We start from the raw sequence: 18,867 nt of genomic DNA, 5'->3' as shown, positions 1-18,867 counted from the left end.
TTTGAAAGGGGTGTGGATGTGGCATTTGGGGATGTGGTTTAGTGAGGAACATGGTTATGCTGGGTTAATGGTTGGACTTGATGATCTTAGAGGGCTTTTCCAGCATCAACAAGTCTGTGATTCTGTGATTCTAAGGGTGTAGGCAGGGATGCTGCCATGTTCCCCCCATACCAAGGCCTAGGGGGGAGCTGTGGGTGGGTGCTCCCATGATGGGCTGGAGGCTTCACTTTGGGGACGGTGGAGCCCCAGGTGTGGCTGGAAGCTGTGGCAGTGCAGCCAGCCCAGAGACCTTCAGCAGAGTTCAGGGCTGGCGCTGAGCACAGGAGCCTTTCCCGGGGCGATGGATGTGCTGTTGTCATTGTCACCATGTCCCCACTGTACCCTCAGCCCCCTGCCACCAGCACACCTCCATCACAGCCTCTTTTATTTATTTTTTCTTGACACAGGCCCCAACTGCCAGACCAATATCAATGAATGCGCTTCCAACCCCTGCCTGAACCAGGGCACATGCATCGATGATGTCGCTGGCTACACCTGCAACTGCCTCCTGCCCTACACAGGTGAGAGGAGTGCCCTGTGCCCCACCACGGCTCTGGGGAGTTTCTTCTTCACCTGTGACACCAAACTGGTCCCCAGCACACGCAGTGAGCTGGCACTCAGCGTGAAGGCTTCCCTCACACTGCCCTGCCGAGGGGCTGCCCACAGCCATGGCTCCACCTCTCCACAGCTCAGCTGGAGGAAATTTGCAGGAGCTTTGGGAAGCTGCCAGCCACAGCTTCCTCCCTTCCTCCTCTTCCTCCTCCTCCTGGAGGGTACCAGGGCGGTGGCTCGGGGGCAGCAGCACCCAGGGGCCGCCCCACTCACACCCCACCGTTCCCCAGCCATGATGCCCGTGCTGGAAAAGGCGATCCAAGGCCGAGGGGCCGGGGATTCTGCTGAGCCAATTCCTGTTTGCCGGCCCTGCGCTTCCGCTCGCGCAGCCGAGCACAATTGCAGGAAGCCGTGAGCCGTTTCCTGCCCTCACCGGTGGCCATAGAAACCCCTGGGGGGACGGGGACTGGGCAGGCAGGGAGGGGAAGGCTCTGGAAAATAGCAAAGGCCAGTTCAGGAGATATTGGCTGACAGGGAAGATAAGGGTTTGGAGGGAACGTGTCCCTTGGCTGGACGTAAACAGGAAAAGCAGCGGAGAGGGAAGGGGGGAGGGAGTGCAAGGGGGGAAAGACACCCCAAGCAGCACTTCCCTGCCAAAGGAAGTGTGCAATGCTTTAATGCAGCCCAGATAGCCAGGGCTTAAAAGTTTGTGGGGATCTGGGGTCATGGGTGACCAGGAGTGGAGGAGACAGCCCCAGCTAGGCTGCCCTGGGGTGGTGGGGAAGTCCAGAGCCTTCCCCAGTCTGGCAGCAGCCCGGGGCAGGAGATAACAGGGTCTTGGGCCGCCTGTCATTTTGGAGGGTGTCAGCGGGTGCTTGTACCTGTGCAGGAGCCACCTGTGAGGACGTGCTGGCCCCCTGTGCTGGCAGCCCCTGCAAGAACGGCGGCGAGTGCCAGGAGTCAGAGGACTACAAGAGCTTCTCCTGCAGTTGCCCCCCTGGCTGGCAAGGTATGGGCATGGCCCTTTTGGGAGTTAGAACCCCCCACTCCCCTCAGGGAGGGAAAGGCAGGGGGAGGGAGGGAAAGGCAGGGGGAGGAAGCCAGGCCTGTGAGAGGGTCCTGACCTGCCCCGTGGCTCAGCTGGGTGGACAGGATGTGACCATTGCCTGCATCCCTTGGTTCCTGCCCTCATGCAAGTGGTGCCCAAGATGTCATTGTCACCCCCAGGGCTTTCACCAGCACCCCCTGCCCACACAATCCCTATCCTGCTCTGTCCCCAGGTCAGACCTGTGAGATCGACATCAATGAGTGTGTGAAGAGCCCCTGCCGGAATGGGGCCACGTGCCAGAACACCAACGGGAGCTACCGCTGCGCCTGCCGGACCGGCTTCTCCGGCCGCAACTGCGACACCGACATCGACGACTGCAAGCCCAGTAAGAGCAGGGGCTGCCCCCAGACTGCACCCAGCCCAGCCCTGAGCCTCATGGCCTTTCCTGGGGCTGGGATTCTCCTCCCGATGCATGGCCCAGCCCCGGCTGCCTTTGTGGCCTGGGCAGTGCTGCGAGCCCTGTTGAGCTGCATCAGTCCAAGGCCAGATGGGAGTGGGAGGAAGGAGGCTGGGGGATAATGTGTGCCATGGGTTCTCCTTGTGTCCAGTCTCCTGGTGGGGTTGGTCTGGCTTCTGCCCAGTCCCTGGGCTCAGTCCCATTCTTCCACATGGCCAGGGAATGTGTATGGGGACAGTGCTGTGGAGCAACTCCCGGCCTGGGCTGCTGCACCACAGCTGGACCCATCACATCTTCACATGCACGTCCCTCCTCTCCAGATCCGTGCCACAACGGTGGCTCCTGCTCTGATGGCATTGGCACGTTCTTCTGCGAGTGCCTGGCTGGTTTCCGTGGGCCCAAGTGCGAGGAGGACATCAATGAGTGCGCCAGCAACCCCTGCAAGAACGGGGCCAACTGCACCGACTGCGTCAACAGCTACACCTGCACCTGCCCCTCCGGCTTCAGCGGCATCCACTGCGAGAACAACACCCCTGACTGCACGGAGAGGTACAGTCCTGCCAGCTGGGACAAGGGGCTGAGGTCCCTGTGCTGCCCCATAGCCCTGGGTTGGTGCGTGGGGCCTTTGGCGTGGAGCGCGAGCAGCGGTGACTCACTGGGGTGCGATGTCTGTGTCCCCAGCTCCTGCTTCAACGGTGGCACCTGCGTGGATGGCATCAACACCTTCACCTGCGTCTGCCTGCCCGGCTTCACAGGCAGCTACTGTGAGCACAACATCAACGAGTGTGACTCCAAGCCATGCCTGAACGGGGGCACGTGTCAGGACAGCTACGGGACGTACAAGTGCACCTGTCCCCAGGGATACACCGGGCTCAACTGCCAGGTACGGGAAGCTTGGCTGGATGCTGTTGTGGGGATCTGGGGGTCACTGCAGTCTCCACTCCTGCAGAAGCCCTGCTGTGTTCTGACCCTCATCTCTTGCTCTGCTCCCCCAGAACCTGGTGCGTTGGTGCGACTCCTCTCCCTGCAAAAACGGGGGCAAGTGCTGGCAGACCAGCAACCTGTACCACTGCGAGTGCAACAGTGGCTGGACAGGGCTCTACTGCGATGTCCCCAGTGTGTCCTGCGAGGTGGCTGCTAAGCAGCAAGGTAAGGCCCTGCCATGTGTACAGGGCCAGGCTGAGGGCCCCAGGTGTCCCCTGTGCTGGGCACTGAGCAGGGATGTGGCCAGTTCTCTTGGTGGGGATCTTTGGCACAGAGTGATCTCAAGGATTGCTCTAGCAATGCACCCCCAAGGCTGTGATTGCCTGTGGGATGTGTGGTGGTCAGGACATGGCCCTGTGATGTGTGGGTGTCGCCGAGGTCCCTGCATCTCACTCTGCTCTCCCTGACAGGTATCGATGTAGCACATCTCTGCAGGAACTCGGGGCTCTGTGTAGACACTGGCAGCACCCATTTCTGCCGCTGCCAAGCCGGCTACACCGGCAGCTACTGCGAGGAGCAGGTGGACGAGTGCTCCCCCAACCCCTGCCAGAACGGAGCCACCTGCACAGACTACCTGGGAGGCTACTCCTGCGAGGTGGGTGCCTGGGGGGCAGGTAAAAAAGCCCCAGTTACTGCCTTTCTGCTGCCCAAGATGCTGCCCTTGGGCAGGATGCCCCTTTACCAAGTTGGAGACTGGGGTGCTGGCTGTGCTCCTGCAGCCATGTGGGAATGGAGGGAACCTCTCTGATATTTCTCCTCTTTCCTCCTTGCAGTGTGTGGCTGGTTATCATGGAGTTAACTGCTCAGAGGAGATCAATGAGTGCTTGTCCCACCCATGCCAGAATGGAGGAACCTGCATCGATCTCATCAATACATACAAATGCTCCTGCCCCAGAGGAACTCAAGGTAAATTAATTCCCCAGGCTGGGGCATTACTGGGCTGAGTGCAGATATCCTTGGATTCTGCTCATTAGCTGCTCGGGCTGGCAACAGCAAATGCAGCGGGCGAGGTTTGTGTTTGCTCACGGGCTTAGCCATCAAGGCCACGCGGCCTTGGCCACGTGGTGCCATGTCCCTCCTGCCCGAGAGGTGGCTCAGGCTGCCACTGACGTGGTCAGGCTCAGCCCCTTGGCAGGGAAGGCTCACACAAGGGAGCAGCGGGCCCCCCGATACTGTTTGATGAGCTGTGTGGGTTGTTCCCCCATCTCTCTAGGGGTGCACTGTGAGATCAATGTGGATGACTGCAGCCCTTTCTTTGATCCTGTCACCCTGGGGCCCAAGTGCTTTAACAATGGCAAGTGCAAGGATCGGGTAGGTGGCTACAGCTGCATCTGCCCCCCTGGCTTTGTAGGGGAGCGCTGCGAGGGAGATGTCAACGAGTGCCTGTCCAACCCCTGCGACGCCCGCGGCACCCAGAACTGCGTGCAGCGGGTCAACGACTACAAATGCGAGTGCCGACCTGGCTATGCAGGTGAGCACTGCATCCCCTCTGCTCCCAGCCTGCAGCCCCTCCAGGCATCCCTGCACGCCTTCCTCTGCTCCTCACACGCTCCTCTCCCTCGCAGGCCGTCGCTGTGACACCGTGGTGGACGGCTGCAAAGGCAAACCCTGCAGGAATGGGGGGACCTGTGCTGTTGCCAGCAACACTGGCCGTGGCTTCATCTGCAAGTGCCCCCCGGTAGGTGCCTGCTCCTCTCCAGCTCTGGGCAAGGAATGTTGCATGGGCACAAGGGGTGGTCAAGAGGCCAGTTTAGCCCCCGAGGCTTCCCAAGCTGGGATAGGCAGGGATAGGCATGGATGAGAGGATGCTTTGCTGTGGGTGCATCCATAAATGTGCACCCTCCACGCTTGCAAGGATGCTGGAATAGAGTTAAGGAGAAGATGGCTCAGGCCTGAAGGTAGAACAGGCTGAATGTTATTTGCACCACACAAAGTGGAGCAGGCAGCTATGGAAAAGAGCTCCCTTCACTTTGAGGGGATGCTCTGACGGGCTTTACATTCAAGATTATTCTTGCCCATCGCCAGTTTTAGAGGGTGAGTTTTAGTTTCCCAAAACACATGTGTGTTAACGCTGCTTGTAGGACAGCATCAGCGATTCTGACTCCCTCCTTGCTGTGCCCTCCCCAGGGATTCGTGGGTGCCACCTGCGAGAACGACTCCCGCACCTGTGGGAACCTGCACTGCCTGAACGGTGGCACCTGCATCTCCATCCACAAGAGCTCCAAGTGCATGTGCACGCCGGCCTTCACGGGCCCCGAATGCCAGTACCCAGCCAGCAGCCCCTGCACCTCCAACCCCTGCTACAACGGGGGCACCTGCGAGTTCTTCAGCGACGCCTCGCCCTACTACCGCTGCAACTGCCCCGCCAACTTCAACGGCCTCAACTGCCACATCCTCGACTTCGACTTCCAGGGTGGCATCGGGCAGGACATCATCCCCCCCAAAATCGAGGAGAAGTGCGAGATCGCCGTGTGCGCGGGGTACGCCGGCAACAAGATCTGTGATGGGAAATGCAACAACCACGCCTGCGGCTGGGACGGGGGCGACTGCTCCCTCAACTTCAACGATCCCTGGAAGAACTGCTCCCAGTCTCTGCAGTGCTGGAAGTATTTCAACGATGGCAAGTGTGACTCTCAGTGCAATAATGCTGGCTGCCTCTACGATGGGTTTGACTGCCAGAAATACGAGGGGCAGTGCAAGTAAGTGGCTTCTTTAAAACCTTCTTGTTTTAAAGCCCATGACCTCTGTGGTGACTCTCTGGTCCTTCTGATTGCATCTGGTAAAACTCCTAGACTCAGGCCTGCTGTTCACTTCCAGCATTCTGTTCTGCTGCCTGTGGGGCTGCAACTCAAGCAACCACATCTCCCTGTGGTCCTTCTGAGTTTACATCCACTTGGAAGCTCTCTGAGCTTGACGCTCTGCAGATGGCTTCCCTGTCCTAGCTTGTATCGCTCCATAGAAGTGAATTCTCCAACTCACAGCAGTAACACAGTCAGTTTCAAGGCAGGGAGACCCCAGATGGAAGAGCAGCCAGGAAACATGATGATGTTAACATCCAAGCATTTCCCAAACATTGTCTTTGGCAACAGCAGGAACTTAGTCCCAGATTCCTGGACCAACTCTGGTCTTAGTAACTATTCTGTGTCCCCATGCCTTCTCTGAGTCACAGTAATTTGTCCCTTTTTCTTCTATAATTTAACAGCTGCTCTCTCTCACCTGCAGAGGTGAATGCTGCAGGAAACAGCTGCTTTCTACTTAAACTGGTTTAGTGTCTGTCAGGGTGAAGAATATTTATACAAAAGAGTGATCCCTGTGGACCCACCACTGTTTTTGTCAGCAGATAGGTGTTATTTGCAGTACTTGGTCTCATTCTTTCTTCTGCCTTTCTTCTTCCTCCTCCCTCCAGCCCTCTGTATGACCAGTACTGCAAAGATCACTTCTCGGATGGTCACTGTGACCAGGGTTGCAACAATTTTGAGTGTGAGTGGGATGGTCTGGACTGTGCAAACAACATGCCAGAGAAGCTGGCAGATGGCACGCTGGTGGTGGTGGTCCTCATCACCCCCGAGAACCTGAAGAACAACTCCTTCAACTTCCTGCGGGAGCTGAGCCGTGTCCTGCACACCAACGTGGTCTTCAAGAAGAACCCCAAGGGGGAATATATGATCTTCCCATACTATGGCAATGAGGAGGAACTGAAAAAACATTACATCAAGAGGTCCACAGAGGACTGGTCAGATATGTCCAGTGCCGTCATCAACAAAGTGAAGAGCAGTCTCTACTCCAGGGCTGGCAGGAGGCAGAAGAGGGAGCTCGATCAGATGGACATCAGAGGGTAAGAGGGTTCCATTTTCTCTGAGCAGCACTCTGAGTTTGCTTTCTGTGTTGATAATAGTAACACGCTAGGAAGGGAAGGATGTAGGCCAGATAATTGTATTTAGATGTTGCTTTCTGTGCGAACAGAAACCGGATTTTGCTCTCATGTGGGAAAATGGAGTGATCATTCAGGAATCCCGGGTACAATGCTGCGCCGACTCTCACGATTGAAGGAGTCCTGTGCATTGTTGGGAGCCGGGGCTGGGCTGGGTGGGACCTGGAAGCAGAGGTTGGCCTGACCGACTGTCTGACTTCAGGAAGTCATTAAGTTAAGCCTCATTTTCTCCCTGGGAAATGCTTTCTAGAGCTTTGTTGTAAAACTCAATTACTGCAATCTGTGTTTGGAGATCTTTGGTGTAAACATGCACATCTAACCTGCTCCCTCTCCATGGACTCAATCAAAAACCACCGAAGGCAAAGGAGTTAGAGCAGTGAAAATGATGTGAGAAGATCTGAAGGCTCCCAAGCAGCATTATTTAAGATACTGTAGTGTCTGGGTAATTTTCAAACATTGTGAAACAGAGCCTCCCATCCATTCCTGTAGATAAAGAGCTGGATTTTACTGCATTCACTGAGGCAAATCCAACAGACCATGAGTGCGAGCTGCAGGCTTTGGGCCACAGGGAAGCAAGGAGATGGGTTCCCACCTTCTAATTCCCACTGATGGGGGTTAAAGAGGGCAGGGAGACGGGGCTCACCCGTGTCCTCGGTGTGGTCATCGCTCCCTGTTCCTTATTGACTCTTCTCTCTCACAGATCCATCGTCTACTTGGAAATTGATAACCGCCAGTGCATCCAGTCATCTTCCCAGTGCTTCCAGAGTGCCACCGATGTGGCAGCATTCCTGGGAGCCTTGGCCTCCCTCGGCAACCTGAACATACCCTACAAAATAGAAGCTGTTAAAAGTACGTACAGCTGGTCAGCCGGGGAGGAGAGACAGCCAAAACTTTCCAGCCTTCCCCAAGTTTAGTTATCTGTCAATTGGCTGCATCTGAGCACAGTCTGGTTTTAATAACCTCACTTTTTTTTTTTTTTCTCCCTTAAGTCTTTTCTTTAAAAAAATTGGAAACACACTTTATTATTTTTGCTTATTCCAGGTTTTATTTCAAAATCATTATCACTCTAAAAGTTATTAAAAAAAGAAAAGGAAAAGAAAACCCAAGCAGCTCCAATCAATCAGTGACATGCAAGGAGTTGAAGTTTGTATCTTGAAAATCCCCCCTAAATCCTTTTGTCTTAACAGCTCAATGCAAGCGCAATGATTTGAAGTTTGCTAATCCTTTTCCTTAAAGGAGAAAAAAGTGAAGCTGTCTCCTGGTGCAGGCTGCCTTGTGCAGCCGAGAATTTGCCGATAGTTTGCAATTCTGATTAATAGCGTATAAAATGACCTTATTTTGGGGAGGGGGGGTTGGAGGGGGGGGGCTGATTTAGATCAGACTTAGGTACCTCTATTAACTAATTTTCCTTCATTTCCACTCTGTCCCTGGTTTGCTATGCAGCTTAATGTCTCAGCATCTCTTTGTGCCCCACTGTTTTGTAGGTGAAACAGCCGAGCCCACGAAGAACTCCCAACTGTATCCTATGTACGTGGTGGTGGCTGCGCTGGTCTTGCTCGCCTTCATTGGACTGGGAGTGCTGGTGTCTCGCAAGCGGCGCAGGGAGCATGGGCAGCTTTGGTTCCCAGAGGGCTTCAAAGTGACGGAGTCGAGCAAGAAGAAGCGCCGGGAACCCCTCGGGGAGGATTCTGTTGGACTGAAGTGAGTAATTTGCTTGCTAACCCCATAAACACGGTGCAGCAGGGCTGCTCAGGGCTCTCCTGAGAGAGCCCGTCGGAGTTTTGTTCTCCAGTGCATCATATTGGTGTGGCAGGGAGGAGAAAAATCAGGGGTCTTAAAGTTCTGCATGGGGAAAAAAGCAGTGTTCCATCTTTGTAATCTGTTTGCACTTGGTAAAAAATGAAATGCAGCCTGAGGGGAACCTCCTGGAAATTGGTTGATTATTCTTTCAGTTTGTGTACGTACATGGACACAGTCCATCACGGTTTCTCCAGAGGAGATAACTTTTTGTATGGCTTTATTTTTAAAGACCCCTCAAAAATGCTTCGGACGGCACGCTGATGGATGACAACCAGAATGAGTGGGGCGATGAGGAGACCTTGGACACCAAGAAGTTCAGGGTAAGCCCTCTGCCACATTCCCTCCCTATGCTGCAGGCAGTCACTCCTGGGTTTGTCACAGAAGGAGCAGAGGGACACTCAGGGGCCCCTCATTGCTGCTCCCAGCTGCTTTGCAAACCTGCCTGTGACAAGCACACACCTTGGAGCCTCTCAGGGCTTCCCAGACTGGAGCTCAGCCCAAGGTGCTTTTCTGGGAGCTCATTCCCTGCTGTTTCCTCAGTTCGAGGAGCAGGCAATGCTGCCGGACACGGATGACCAGACAGATCACAGGCAGTGGACACAGCAGCACCTGGACGCCGCTGACCTGCGCATTTCCTCCATGGCTCCTACCCCTCCACAGGGGGAAATTGATGCTGACTGCATGGATGTCAACGTCAGAGGGCCGGGTAAGGACCCCTTGCACTTCTGCACTGGCTGTCAGCTCATGTCAAACCCTCCCTCAGCCCCTGCAGGGAGCAGCCCCACAGCCCTACCTGTCTCTTGTTGGAACAGAGTCACTGCTACAAATTCTGCACCACAGGGTTGCTGTTGTGTGTGATCTAGAGAGAGACTGTCCCATTTTGCTTTCCATGAGAGCTCTTTTGTTCAGTCACTGAGATGGAAATTACAGAAGTACCTATTAAATCACCCAGGTTCTCTCTGCTGCTCCTATATTCCTCTCCTCCCACCCAACTGTACATTTCACATTCTTTTCAGGTCTTTAACAATGGTTAATAGGTTTTTAAATTCTTACAAACACTTGGTCTTCCCCATGTCTGTGGAACTGTGCTCTGAAATAATGAAGGTATTTACCACACTTGGTTTGCTTTGAGCAGCCTTCCTTACAAACTGCACCTTACGTGGTGCATGTGCAAACGAGCAGATGAAATAGGGAAAGCACTGAGTGGCAAGATACCACTAAGGAATTTCAGATCCATATCAGAGGAAGGATATTCGTGTTTGATGTTCAGAACTAGTCAGGAACTCAGTCTTGGTGCACCCAGGAGAATAAGCATCTATCGCAGACAGAGCGTCTGGCTGAGCCTCCTGCATTACAGAGGGTAAAAAGCCTTTTTTCCCCGGGTTCCCCTGTGCTTTCAGACGGCTTCACCCCCCTCATGATCGCCTCGTGCAGCGGAGGAGGGCTGGAGACCGGCAACAGCGAGGAGGAGGACGATGCTCCCGCCGTCATCTCGGACTTCATCTACCAGGGCGCCAGTCTGCACAACCAGACTGACCGCACCGGCGAGACCGCCCTGCACCTGGCCGCCAGGTACTCCCGCTCGGACGCTGCCAAGCGCCTGCTGGAGGCCAGCGCTGATGCCAACATCCAGGACAACATGGGCCGGACACCCCTGCACGCCGCCGTCTCTGCCGATGCCCAAGGAGTCTTCCAGGTGATTGATGCTTTGGCCGCCGGTTTCGGGGTTTTTGGGGGGAAATAGTGGTGCCACGTGAAGAGCCTTATCACAGGGTCTCCTGCTCACCTGGGCAAGGTGTGGGGTCACAGTGTTAAAAAATGAAGCTCTTGTTGTCTTGGGGCACAGCAAAGCAGCAACCCCACGGCAGCACCGCTGGACTGGGAGCAGAACTGGAGAGATGAACCTTTGGAAAGGGCATTGCAGGTCCTGAAGCCTGGATACCTGGAGTGCCTTGCTGTCTGCCCCTCCTAATGTTTGTGTTCCCTCTGCTTTGGCCCTTCTCGTGGCAGATCCTGATTAGGAACAGGGCAACAGACCTGGATGCCCGAATGCATGACGGGACCACTCCCCTGATCCTGGCTGCTCGCTTGGCTGTGGAGGGGATGCTGGATGACCTCATCAACTGCCACGCTGACGTCAACGCCGTGGATGATTTAGGTACTGAGGCAGCTAAAACAGCCCAGACATGGGACAAAAGGGATGCTTACTGCTTATCTTAGCACTCACTGATGTGTGTTGTATTTCATGGTTTTCCTCTCCAGGCAAGTCAGCCCTGCACTGGGCAGCTGCTGTGAATAACGTGGAAGCTGCAATGGTCCTCCTGAAGAATGGTGCCAATAAGGACATGCAGAATAATAAGGTAAGATCTCCCAGGCTGAAATATGCAAGGGAAGAACCATTGTGGGAGTCTGTTAAAGAGTAATTTCTGGCTAAAATACAAATGCCTGGCACTGAGTCTGATTTGATTGTTCTGCTGTGAATGAAGTTGTTGGATTTAGCTAAAAGGAGCACTGTGGGATTTGGCTGTAGGGGTGATGTTGAGGGGCTGTGCAGTGCTTGGTGGGCAGTTTGGTACAGTGTCTTTGTGGCCACCTCCAGCATGTTCTGGGTCACTTGGGGGTTCCTGGTTTGATATCAGTACATGGAGATGGCTCAGCAGGGTAGAAAAAAGCAGGAGCAAACCCTCACCAGAGGAGAGATGAGGACAGACCATCTCTGCCACCCAACAACATGAAGTTGGGCATGGAGCTCAGGGCAGTGCTAGCCAGGAGAATCCATGAACTCAACCCTAACCAAACATTGCTGGCTTTCCAGGAGGAGACTCCACTGTTCCTGGCAGCCAGAGAAGGGAGCTACGAAACCGCCAAGGTCCTGCTGGACCATTTTGCCAACCGGGACATCACGGACCACATGGACCGCCTGCCGCGGGACATCGCCCAGGAGCGCATGCACCACGACATCGTCCGGCTGCTGGACGAGTACAACCTGGTGCGGAGCCCTCCCCTGCACAACGGCCCCCTGGGGGCACCCACCCTGTCCCCCCCGCTCTGCTCCCCCAACAGCTACATCGGCAACCTCAAACCCGCCGTGCAGGGCAAGAAGGCCAGGAAGCCGAGCACCAAGGGGCTGAGCTGCAATGGCAAGGATGCCAAAGACCTCAAAGCCCGGAGGAAAAAGTCCCAAGATGGAAAAGGGTGTCTGCTTGACAACTCCAGCGTGTTGTCTCCAGTGGACTCCCTGGAGTCGCCCCACGGGTACCTCTCAGACGTGGCCTCTCCCCCACTGATGACCTCTCCGTTCCAGCAGTCCCCTTCCATGCCTCTGAACCACCTGCCAGGCATGCCCGATGCCCACCTGAGCATCAATCACCTCAACATGGCGGGCAAGCAGGATATGGCCATGGGCAACTCCAGCAGGATGGGCTTCGATTCCGTGCCGCCGCGCCTGTCCCACCTGCCGGTGTCCAGCCCCAGCACGGTGATGAGCAATGCCCCCATGAGCTTCTCGGTGGGCGGCGGGGCCGGGCTGAACGGGCAGTGTGACTGGCTCAGCAGGCTGCAGAACGGGATGGTGCAGAGCCAGTACAACCCCCTGCGAGGCAACCTGCAGCCCGGGGCGCACCAGCAGCCCCAGAACCTGCAGCACGGCATGATGACCTCCCTGCACAACGGGCTGCCCACCACCAGCTTGTCGCAGATGATGAGCTACCAGGCCATGCCCAGCACCCGGCTGGCGTCCCAGCCCCACCTGATGCAGAGCCAGCAGCTCCAGCAGATGCAGCAGCAGCAGCAGCTCCAGCAGCCCAACCTGCAGCCGCAGCCGCAGCAGCCGCAGCAGCCCCAGCAGCCGCCGCCGCAGCCGCAGCAGCAGCAGCAGCACCACAACCCCGGCTCCAACGGGAGCGGCCACATGGGCCAGAATTTCCTCGGTACGGAGCTGAGCCAGCCCGACCTGCAGCCGGTGAGCAGCAGCGCCATGGCCGTGCACACCATCCTGCCGCAGGATTCCCAGCTGCTGCCCACCTCCCTGCCGTCCTCCCTCGCCCAGCCCATGACCACCACGCAGTTCCTGACCCCACCTTCCCAGCACAGTTATTCCTCCCCCTTGGACAACACCCCCAGCCACCAGCTCCAGGTGCCCGACCACCCTTTCCTCACGCCGTCTCCGGAGTCGCCGGACCAGTGGTCCAGCTCCTCTCCTCACTCCAACGTGTCCGACTGGTCCGAGGGCATCTCCAGCCCTCCCACGAGTATGCAGTCACAGATGGGACACATCCCCGAGGCCTTCAAGTGAAGGAAGGTGTTTTAGAGACTCTCACTGGGAGCCAGAAGCTCGAGGGAGATCTTTTTTTTTAAAAGTACACTGGATGCTTTTATTAAAGGATCCTTTTTAAATATGTTTTTATAAAAAAGAAAAAAGAAAAGAAAAAGACAAATTAATTCCTTTTTTTTTTTTTTTTTTTTTTTTAGTATTTATTTATGTACTTTTTATTTTACATGAGAACACTGCCTTTTTATTTATATGTTCTATTGTTAAGAACTCAATGTGGGACACCAGTTGTGTTTGGAGAAATCAACAAATTAGGTTTTTATAGGACGTTCTCTTTTGTTTGGGGGGGTTCATTGTGTTTGATTTGAAAGGAAATGTTTATGTAAAGCTGTAAGCGACGATTTGTGATTCTGAAATGCCATTAATTTATTTTTTTTCTCTTTCAACTCAGAAAGAGAGGTGAGAAAGAGGGGAAGGAAAAATTGACTAAAAATACCACTCCTTAAGGGGAAAAAAATTAAGTATGGACAAATTTTTTTAATGTACTTTAAAATGTTTCCTTTGCTATTATATGAGAGGACATTTTATGGTACCATTCACGAATCTTTGTTTAAATTTCAGTATTATATAGTTGTACATTTGCCTTGATAATAGAAATTTTTGTTCTCTCTTGTTTTTATATATATAAAAATATATATATTTAAATGATTTTTATGATCTTAAAAAGAAAAAAAAAAGAAAGAAAATCAGGATTATAGACCTCTAAGAACAGTTTCTAAGCTAAAAAAACCCAACTACAAAACATGAATACTGTCCCCCATCAAAAAGAAGTATATTTGCCAAACTTCCAAGAGAGCAAGCCCATAACTATGGAGTATATACACAAAGGAGACTTAATTTTACTTTGAATATCTTTACTGGTTTTTTTAATTTTGTTTTGTTTTCGTGTTTGCCTTTGAGTAACTGTTTAAGAAATAAATGCCAATATAAACTTTGTAAACCACATCCTTATTTTAAGGATGGCCTGCCTATTTTTAAAAGAAGGTGTGTCTGGTGGTGCAGACACCCTGAGTGAGATTACAAAGCATTATCACACTGCCACCCCCACGTGCTCGCCCGGCCCCAGCTCCTCTGGCAGAGCCCTCACTGGGTGCCCAGTGGGATGTGCTGCTGGTTTTGGTGGGAGGCTGGACTGGCCAAACTGGAGGGCGAAGGGCCAGCACAGCTGTGCTGTGAGACGTTAACATTTTGTTCTGTGACGTTAGCCTGGAGTGATGCATCTTTTTTTACACTGATGTGCACTCTTTCTGTGTATCATGTAAAATACAGTATAAGCCTGTGGCAGATTTAATGTTTGTAAATACCTTTTTTTGTTTGTTTGTTTGTTTGTTTTCAAGAAAAGGTGGATTTTGTTTCAAAAATCTAAATGAGCGAGTCTTAAATATATCATAAATATATCACCTTTTAGAGGTGTTGGAATATCACTCACTCGGGTGCAAAAGCAAGCAGACACCCTAAGACTAGATAATGTGTATGGGACAGGCAGATAGAGAGCAGTTAATCAAGAAAACCTAAGAAAAGGGTTCCTTTTCCTCATTCCTTTCTATTAGAACACCAAATAAAATGGATATTTCTCAAGGCACAGCGCCTTGCTGAGCACTCATCTTAGTTAACATTTCAGACCATTGTTATCGTGACACGCCTAATATGAGTGATAAAAACATCACGTGGTGTTGAATCTTCCTATGTTTTATAAACTAGAGTGTAGTTTAAGAAAAGATATCTTCTGTAATAAAGTTATGTACATGCAAAGTTGTAGTTTGCAAAAATGATGTATTTTTTTTGGTTAACTGATTTGCAATAAATGATGCTTCTGGGCATCTAGATTTTACTAAAACTGGAACTTGGTGTTTTTCTTACGGGTCAGTTGAATTCTGGATTTGACACCTGCCATCTTTCAGGGCTGCTTCTTGCACACAGGGCTGGAGCTTTCCCAACATCTTGTTCTCTGTGTAAAAACTCAGAGAAGAGCTTTGGACAATGAAAATTTCTCTTTAATTTCTGCTAAACTCACTGACTTGAGACACCTGAGCAAGGCAGGAGGAGCTCTGCCCAGGTAGCTCTTCACCTGCTGTGGGTGCTCTGATATCCTCAGGCCATCGGGTCAAGATCTAAAAGGGGAAACATGGAAAAATTGTTTTAAAGAATGTCCCTCGCATCTTCAAAAAAAACAGGAACAGCAGCACCAGAGGGACAGTTTTACTTGTGTCACTCCACCATCCAGAAATGTTTGCTGTCCTTGCTGTACAATTGAATTACCTTAAAGATTTTTAAGGTAATTTAATTTAATTTAATTTCACTGAATTCTTTCTCTACCCCACAGGGACTCTGTAGTGCAAATGCAGCTGCAAAGTCCCCAAATAACTGGATATAAATAGCGGAGCCATTGACCTCCTCCCAAATCACATAAGCCTGGAATGCTGGTATTTTCCACTCCGTGGCTGGGGAGGGAGAGAGGTTATGTGTGCACGGGGCTGGGATCCAGCCCCAGACAGATCCAGGGCCCCCAAACACTTGCTGTACGACTGGTCAGCAACTGGTGCCATGACAGTGGCGTTTTATGTGCCACCCACAGCAGCAAAACTCACCTTCAGAGGTCAGGGAGGTGACGTTGCGGGAAAGGGAACATCAACCCCCATGGAAAGGGGTATTTTAACAGAGGACAAACCCCTCCTCCCCCTGTAAAATGTGTCACCAGCGAGGATCTCAACACCCAGAGGGACATGCTGGAGATGGGCTTCCCAGGATGTGTCTTCCCCCTGCCTGTGTCTGCTGCATCCCATCTGGGGTGCACTAAATGGAGTGTGTCTGCCTCCAGCGTGACTCACACATGAGCTGCTCATGAATCCCACACAGCTCAGCCTTCCAGGCTTCTCCCACACATTCCCATCCCAGCACAAGCCCAGCACGGCTCCAGTGCTGCCAGTGGGGCTGGCAGAGGCTCATCCCAAAGCGAGGAGACATTAAAAGATCCTCTCCTGCCCGGTCCAGTGTACTACAGCCAAGTCACTCATGGGCAAGGCGGAAATTTGGCCTGGAATAGATTAAAAAAAGGGTTTATGAGGACATGGAAAACAACGTGACATTGCAAGAGGCAACACATGTGGCTCGTTTAACAAGAGGGGCTGCAAAGCATGGGATTTTCCATGAGGAATGGGCAGAGGGACAGGACAAGGAAAGAGGGGGCCAAATACCATGGAAAGAAGCAAACGAAGAGATACTAATTAATTGGCCACAAGGTCATTTGAACTAGAAGTCAGTTAAGATTTTCTAAGTAGCAGAGGAGTAAGGATGCAAAAATTTAGGTTTTAAGTGTTTAGCCCCAAGTGATTTATATTTATGAGGCATCCGGTGACCAACAAACTCGTGGGTACATGAGATGATTGTCGTGTCACAGATCCAGCTGGGATTGAGGCAAAGTTAAATAAGAGACAAGAGAAACTACCCTAGTTTCAAACTCTCCTTTCGCACTTAAGGCTTTCCCACCAACTCCCTGTCCAGAAGGATTTATCTTCCCACACCAACCAACCCACGTTGTCCCACCACAAGTTCATCTTCACCTCATGCGGGTAAAGGAATTTTTGGGAGCTGAATTTCAAGCTCTCCCACCACCAGAGGATGCTGAGGAGTGAATAGATCATGGCAAGCGTTCCAGGTGAAAAAGGCTGAGAAGCACTAAAATCACATCCCACGCCGAGGGAAGGGTTCAGGAGTGTTTGCGTGAAACAAGATTAGCTACTGCCATGGCAGGTATGTTGGTGCTCTGAGGAATCCCTGCACCTGAACTATTTGTTTACATGCTGGAGGGCTTGTTTTTTTGGTTTTTTTCACTCTTTGTTTTCATTATTCCTGCTCAATTAGATGGGACATTTAGAAACTGCTACTCTGTATTGCTTCTCCCTCCGGGCTGTTGGTGTTTGCTCAGAAAGTTGCTCGCAGCTGCTCCAGCCCTGACTGAGGAATTGTTGCTGCAGCTGAAATCAGCCCCTGAAGAATGTACAAAAGGAGCCAAATTCATCTCGGGTTTAGCCTCGCTCAAAGCACACAGGGTTAATGTGGCTGGGGTAGTCTGAATAATCACAGCAACTGAATGAGTAAATAAATAAAACTCAGCTTGTCCAGTTGGCCAACAAGATGCCAAATACAGGTAAGGGATACAGAAAATCTCTCTTAGCCATTTTCCCTGTTTCTAAACTCAAAGAATGATCCTTTTTATAGCACGCTCGCGGGGTAAGGTTGTGTTTCTGGTTGTGTGCAACCTGAAGACTGAATAAATGACCAGGAAAAGGTCAGTATGGTTTGTCTTATGTCCCAGGTGAGCTGAGGAAGAGAGAAGCTGTGGCTGCCCCATCCCTGAGTGTCCAAGGCCAGGTTGGACGGGGCTTGGAGCAACCTGGGATAGTGGAAGGTGTTGCTGCCCATGGCAGAGGGTCAGAATTCGATGATTTTTAAGGTCCCTTCCAAACCAAACCATTCTGTGATTCTGTGAAGGAGGAGAGGACACGTGCTGTCCTCACTGGCAAAGGTTTTCACTTATAATGGGTCCCTCAAGTCCAGAGCTATCGCTGAGTCCAGCAAATCAGCTAGAAAACTTCAGGGTAAAAAGGGATTGAATGCTTTAATGTGGCAATTCTTTTTAATTACTTATTTGTCAGAACAGCAAAGGTGAGATCCCATTGTTGGTGTTTGCATTGTGTACCCGTGTATGAGAGGGTTAAATAAACATAAATATCTAACTGTAGATACAGATGTGAGCTATTGATGGTATTTAGCACACAAAAAGCCAATCAGGCTAATTAAAACCATGTTTCCTCAGATTACACCTGTTGGGGGAAATACCAAGGGAGAACCAGGGCTTTATCTGCAACTCATGCCTGCGCAGGGAAATTGTATTTGACAAGCTGGTTTATAAGAATGTTCCTACAAAAGAGGGAGATGAAAGGCACTTAAAAATCACAGCGCTGCCTCTGGTTCCCACACCAGCATCAAAGTGCTGCTTCCCCTGCTTGGACGGGGGCTTTGAGGATATTCCCCTGCTTTAATGATCAAGCGTGCAGGAACAGCTCTTGCACCGATAATGACCCTTGATTAAGATGTTTGTTTAGGTCGTTGTATTTTCCTCTCCAAGGCTTGTTGTTGGGTGCAGGGTGTGACAGTATCAGCACGGGGGCCGCGCTGGTGGGTGACAGACATTCTTCTGCTGCTGGCTTAAAAAGCTTCGTGTTTGTGTAAAATAGAGCCGCACCTCAGAGAGACACGAAGCTGATGAAGGGTCTGGAGCACCAGGAGTGGCTGAAGGAGCTGGGGGGGCTCAGCCCTGGAGGAAAGGAGGCTCAGGAGGGATCTTCTCCTTCTTTCCATCTCCCTGACAGGAGGATGGACACAGGTGAGGTTCAGGCTGTGCTCCCAGGGAACAAGGGACAGGATGAGAGGAAACGGCCTCGAGTTGTGCCAGGGGAGGTTTAGATTGGATATCTGGGAGAAGTTAATCGCGGAAAGGGTGGTTAAGCGTTGGAGCAGTGCTGGAATCACCATCCCTGGAGAGGTCAAAAGGCCACGTGGAGGTGGCACTTGGGGACGGGGTTTAGTGGTGAACACGGTACTCGGTGACCTTAGAGGGCTTTTTAAGACTTAAGGATTCTGGGATTCGTTTCTGGTCACGATACTTTTGGACACACGTGCACCGCAGCCTCCTCTAGTTAATGTACCTTTACTAATTAAGCCCC

At 52.1% G+C, this 18,867-nt stretch overlaps 1 protein-coding gene across 2 annotated transcripts in view; it reads left to right on the top strand.

Annotated features, from left to right (window-relative positions):
- NOTCH1 (notch receptor 1) overlaps nucleotides 1-14,946 on the top strand; it is a 42,547-nt gene extending 27,601 nt beyond the window's left edge. The window contains exons 15-34 of one of the 2 annotated variants that reach the window (XM_082295276.1): nucleotides 447-560; nucleotides 1,481-1,600; nucleotides 1,872-2,024; nucleotides 2,417-2,645; nucleotides 2,778-2,979; nucleotides 3,092-3,245; nucleotides 3,491-3,675; nucleotides 3,854-3,986; nucleotides 4,432-4,551; nucleotides 4,646-4,758; nucleotides 5,208-5,779; nucleotides 6,487-6,915; nucleotides 7,712-7,860; nucleotides 8,496-8,712; nucleotides 9,041-9,131; nucleotides 9,352-9,517; nucleotides 10,212-10,507; nucleotides 10,822-10,969; nucleotides 11,074-11,171; nucleotides 11,627-14,946. In XM_082295276.1, the coding sequence (XP_082151402.1) occupies nucleotides 447-560; nucleotides 1,481-1,600; nucleotides 1,872-2,024; nucleotides 2,417-2,645; nucleotides 2,778-2,979; nucleotides 3,092-3,245; nucleotides 3,491-3,675; nucleotides 3,854-3,986; nucleotides 4,432-4,551; nucleotides 4,646-4,758; nucleotides 5,208-5,779; nucleotides 6,487-6,915; nucleotides 7,712-7,860; nucleotides 8,496-8,712; nucleotides 9,041-9,131; nucleotides 9,352-9,517; nucleotides 10,212-10,507; nucleotides 10,822-10,969; nucleotides 11,074-11,171; nucleotides 11,627-13,105 (5,168 nt within the window). In that variant the 3' untranslated portion in view covers nucleotides 13,106-14,946. Of the gene's footprint in view, nucleotides 1-446; nucleotides 561-1,480; nucleotides 1,601-1,871; nucleotides 2,025-2,416; nucleotides 2,646-2,777; nucleotides 2,980-3,091; nucleotides 3,246-3,490; nucleotides 3,676-3,853; nucleotides 3,987-4,293; nucleotides 4,552-4,645; nucleotides 4,759-5,207; nucleotides 5,780-6,486; nucleotides 6,916-7,711; nucleotides 7,861-8,495; nucleotides 8,713-9,040; nucleotides 9,132-9,351; nucleotides 9,518-10,211; nucleotides 10,508-10,821; nucleotides 10,970-11,073; nucleotides 11,172-11,626 lie in introns of both variants that reach the window. The other variant, XM_082295275.1, reaches the window with a different exon arrangement.
- Nucleotides 14,947-18,867: the final 3,921 nt, after the last annotated feature.

The sequence above is a fragment of the Coloeus monedula genome (assembly GCF_965178545.1).
Source record: "Coloeus monedula genome assembly, chromosome: 21".
Lineage (NCBI taxonomy): Eukaryota > Metazoa > Chordata > Aves > Passeriformes > Corvidae > Coloeus > Coloeus monedula.
This window is presented reverse-complemented; position numbering and strand designations above follow the sequence as displayed.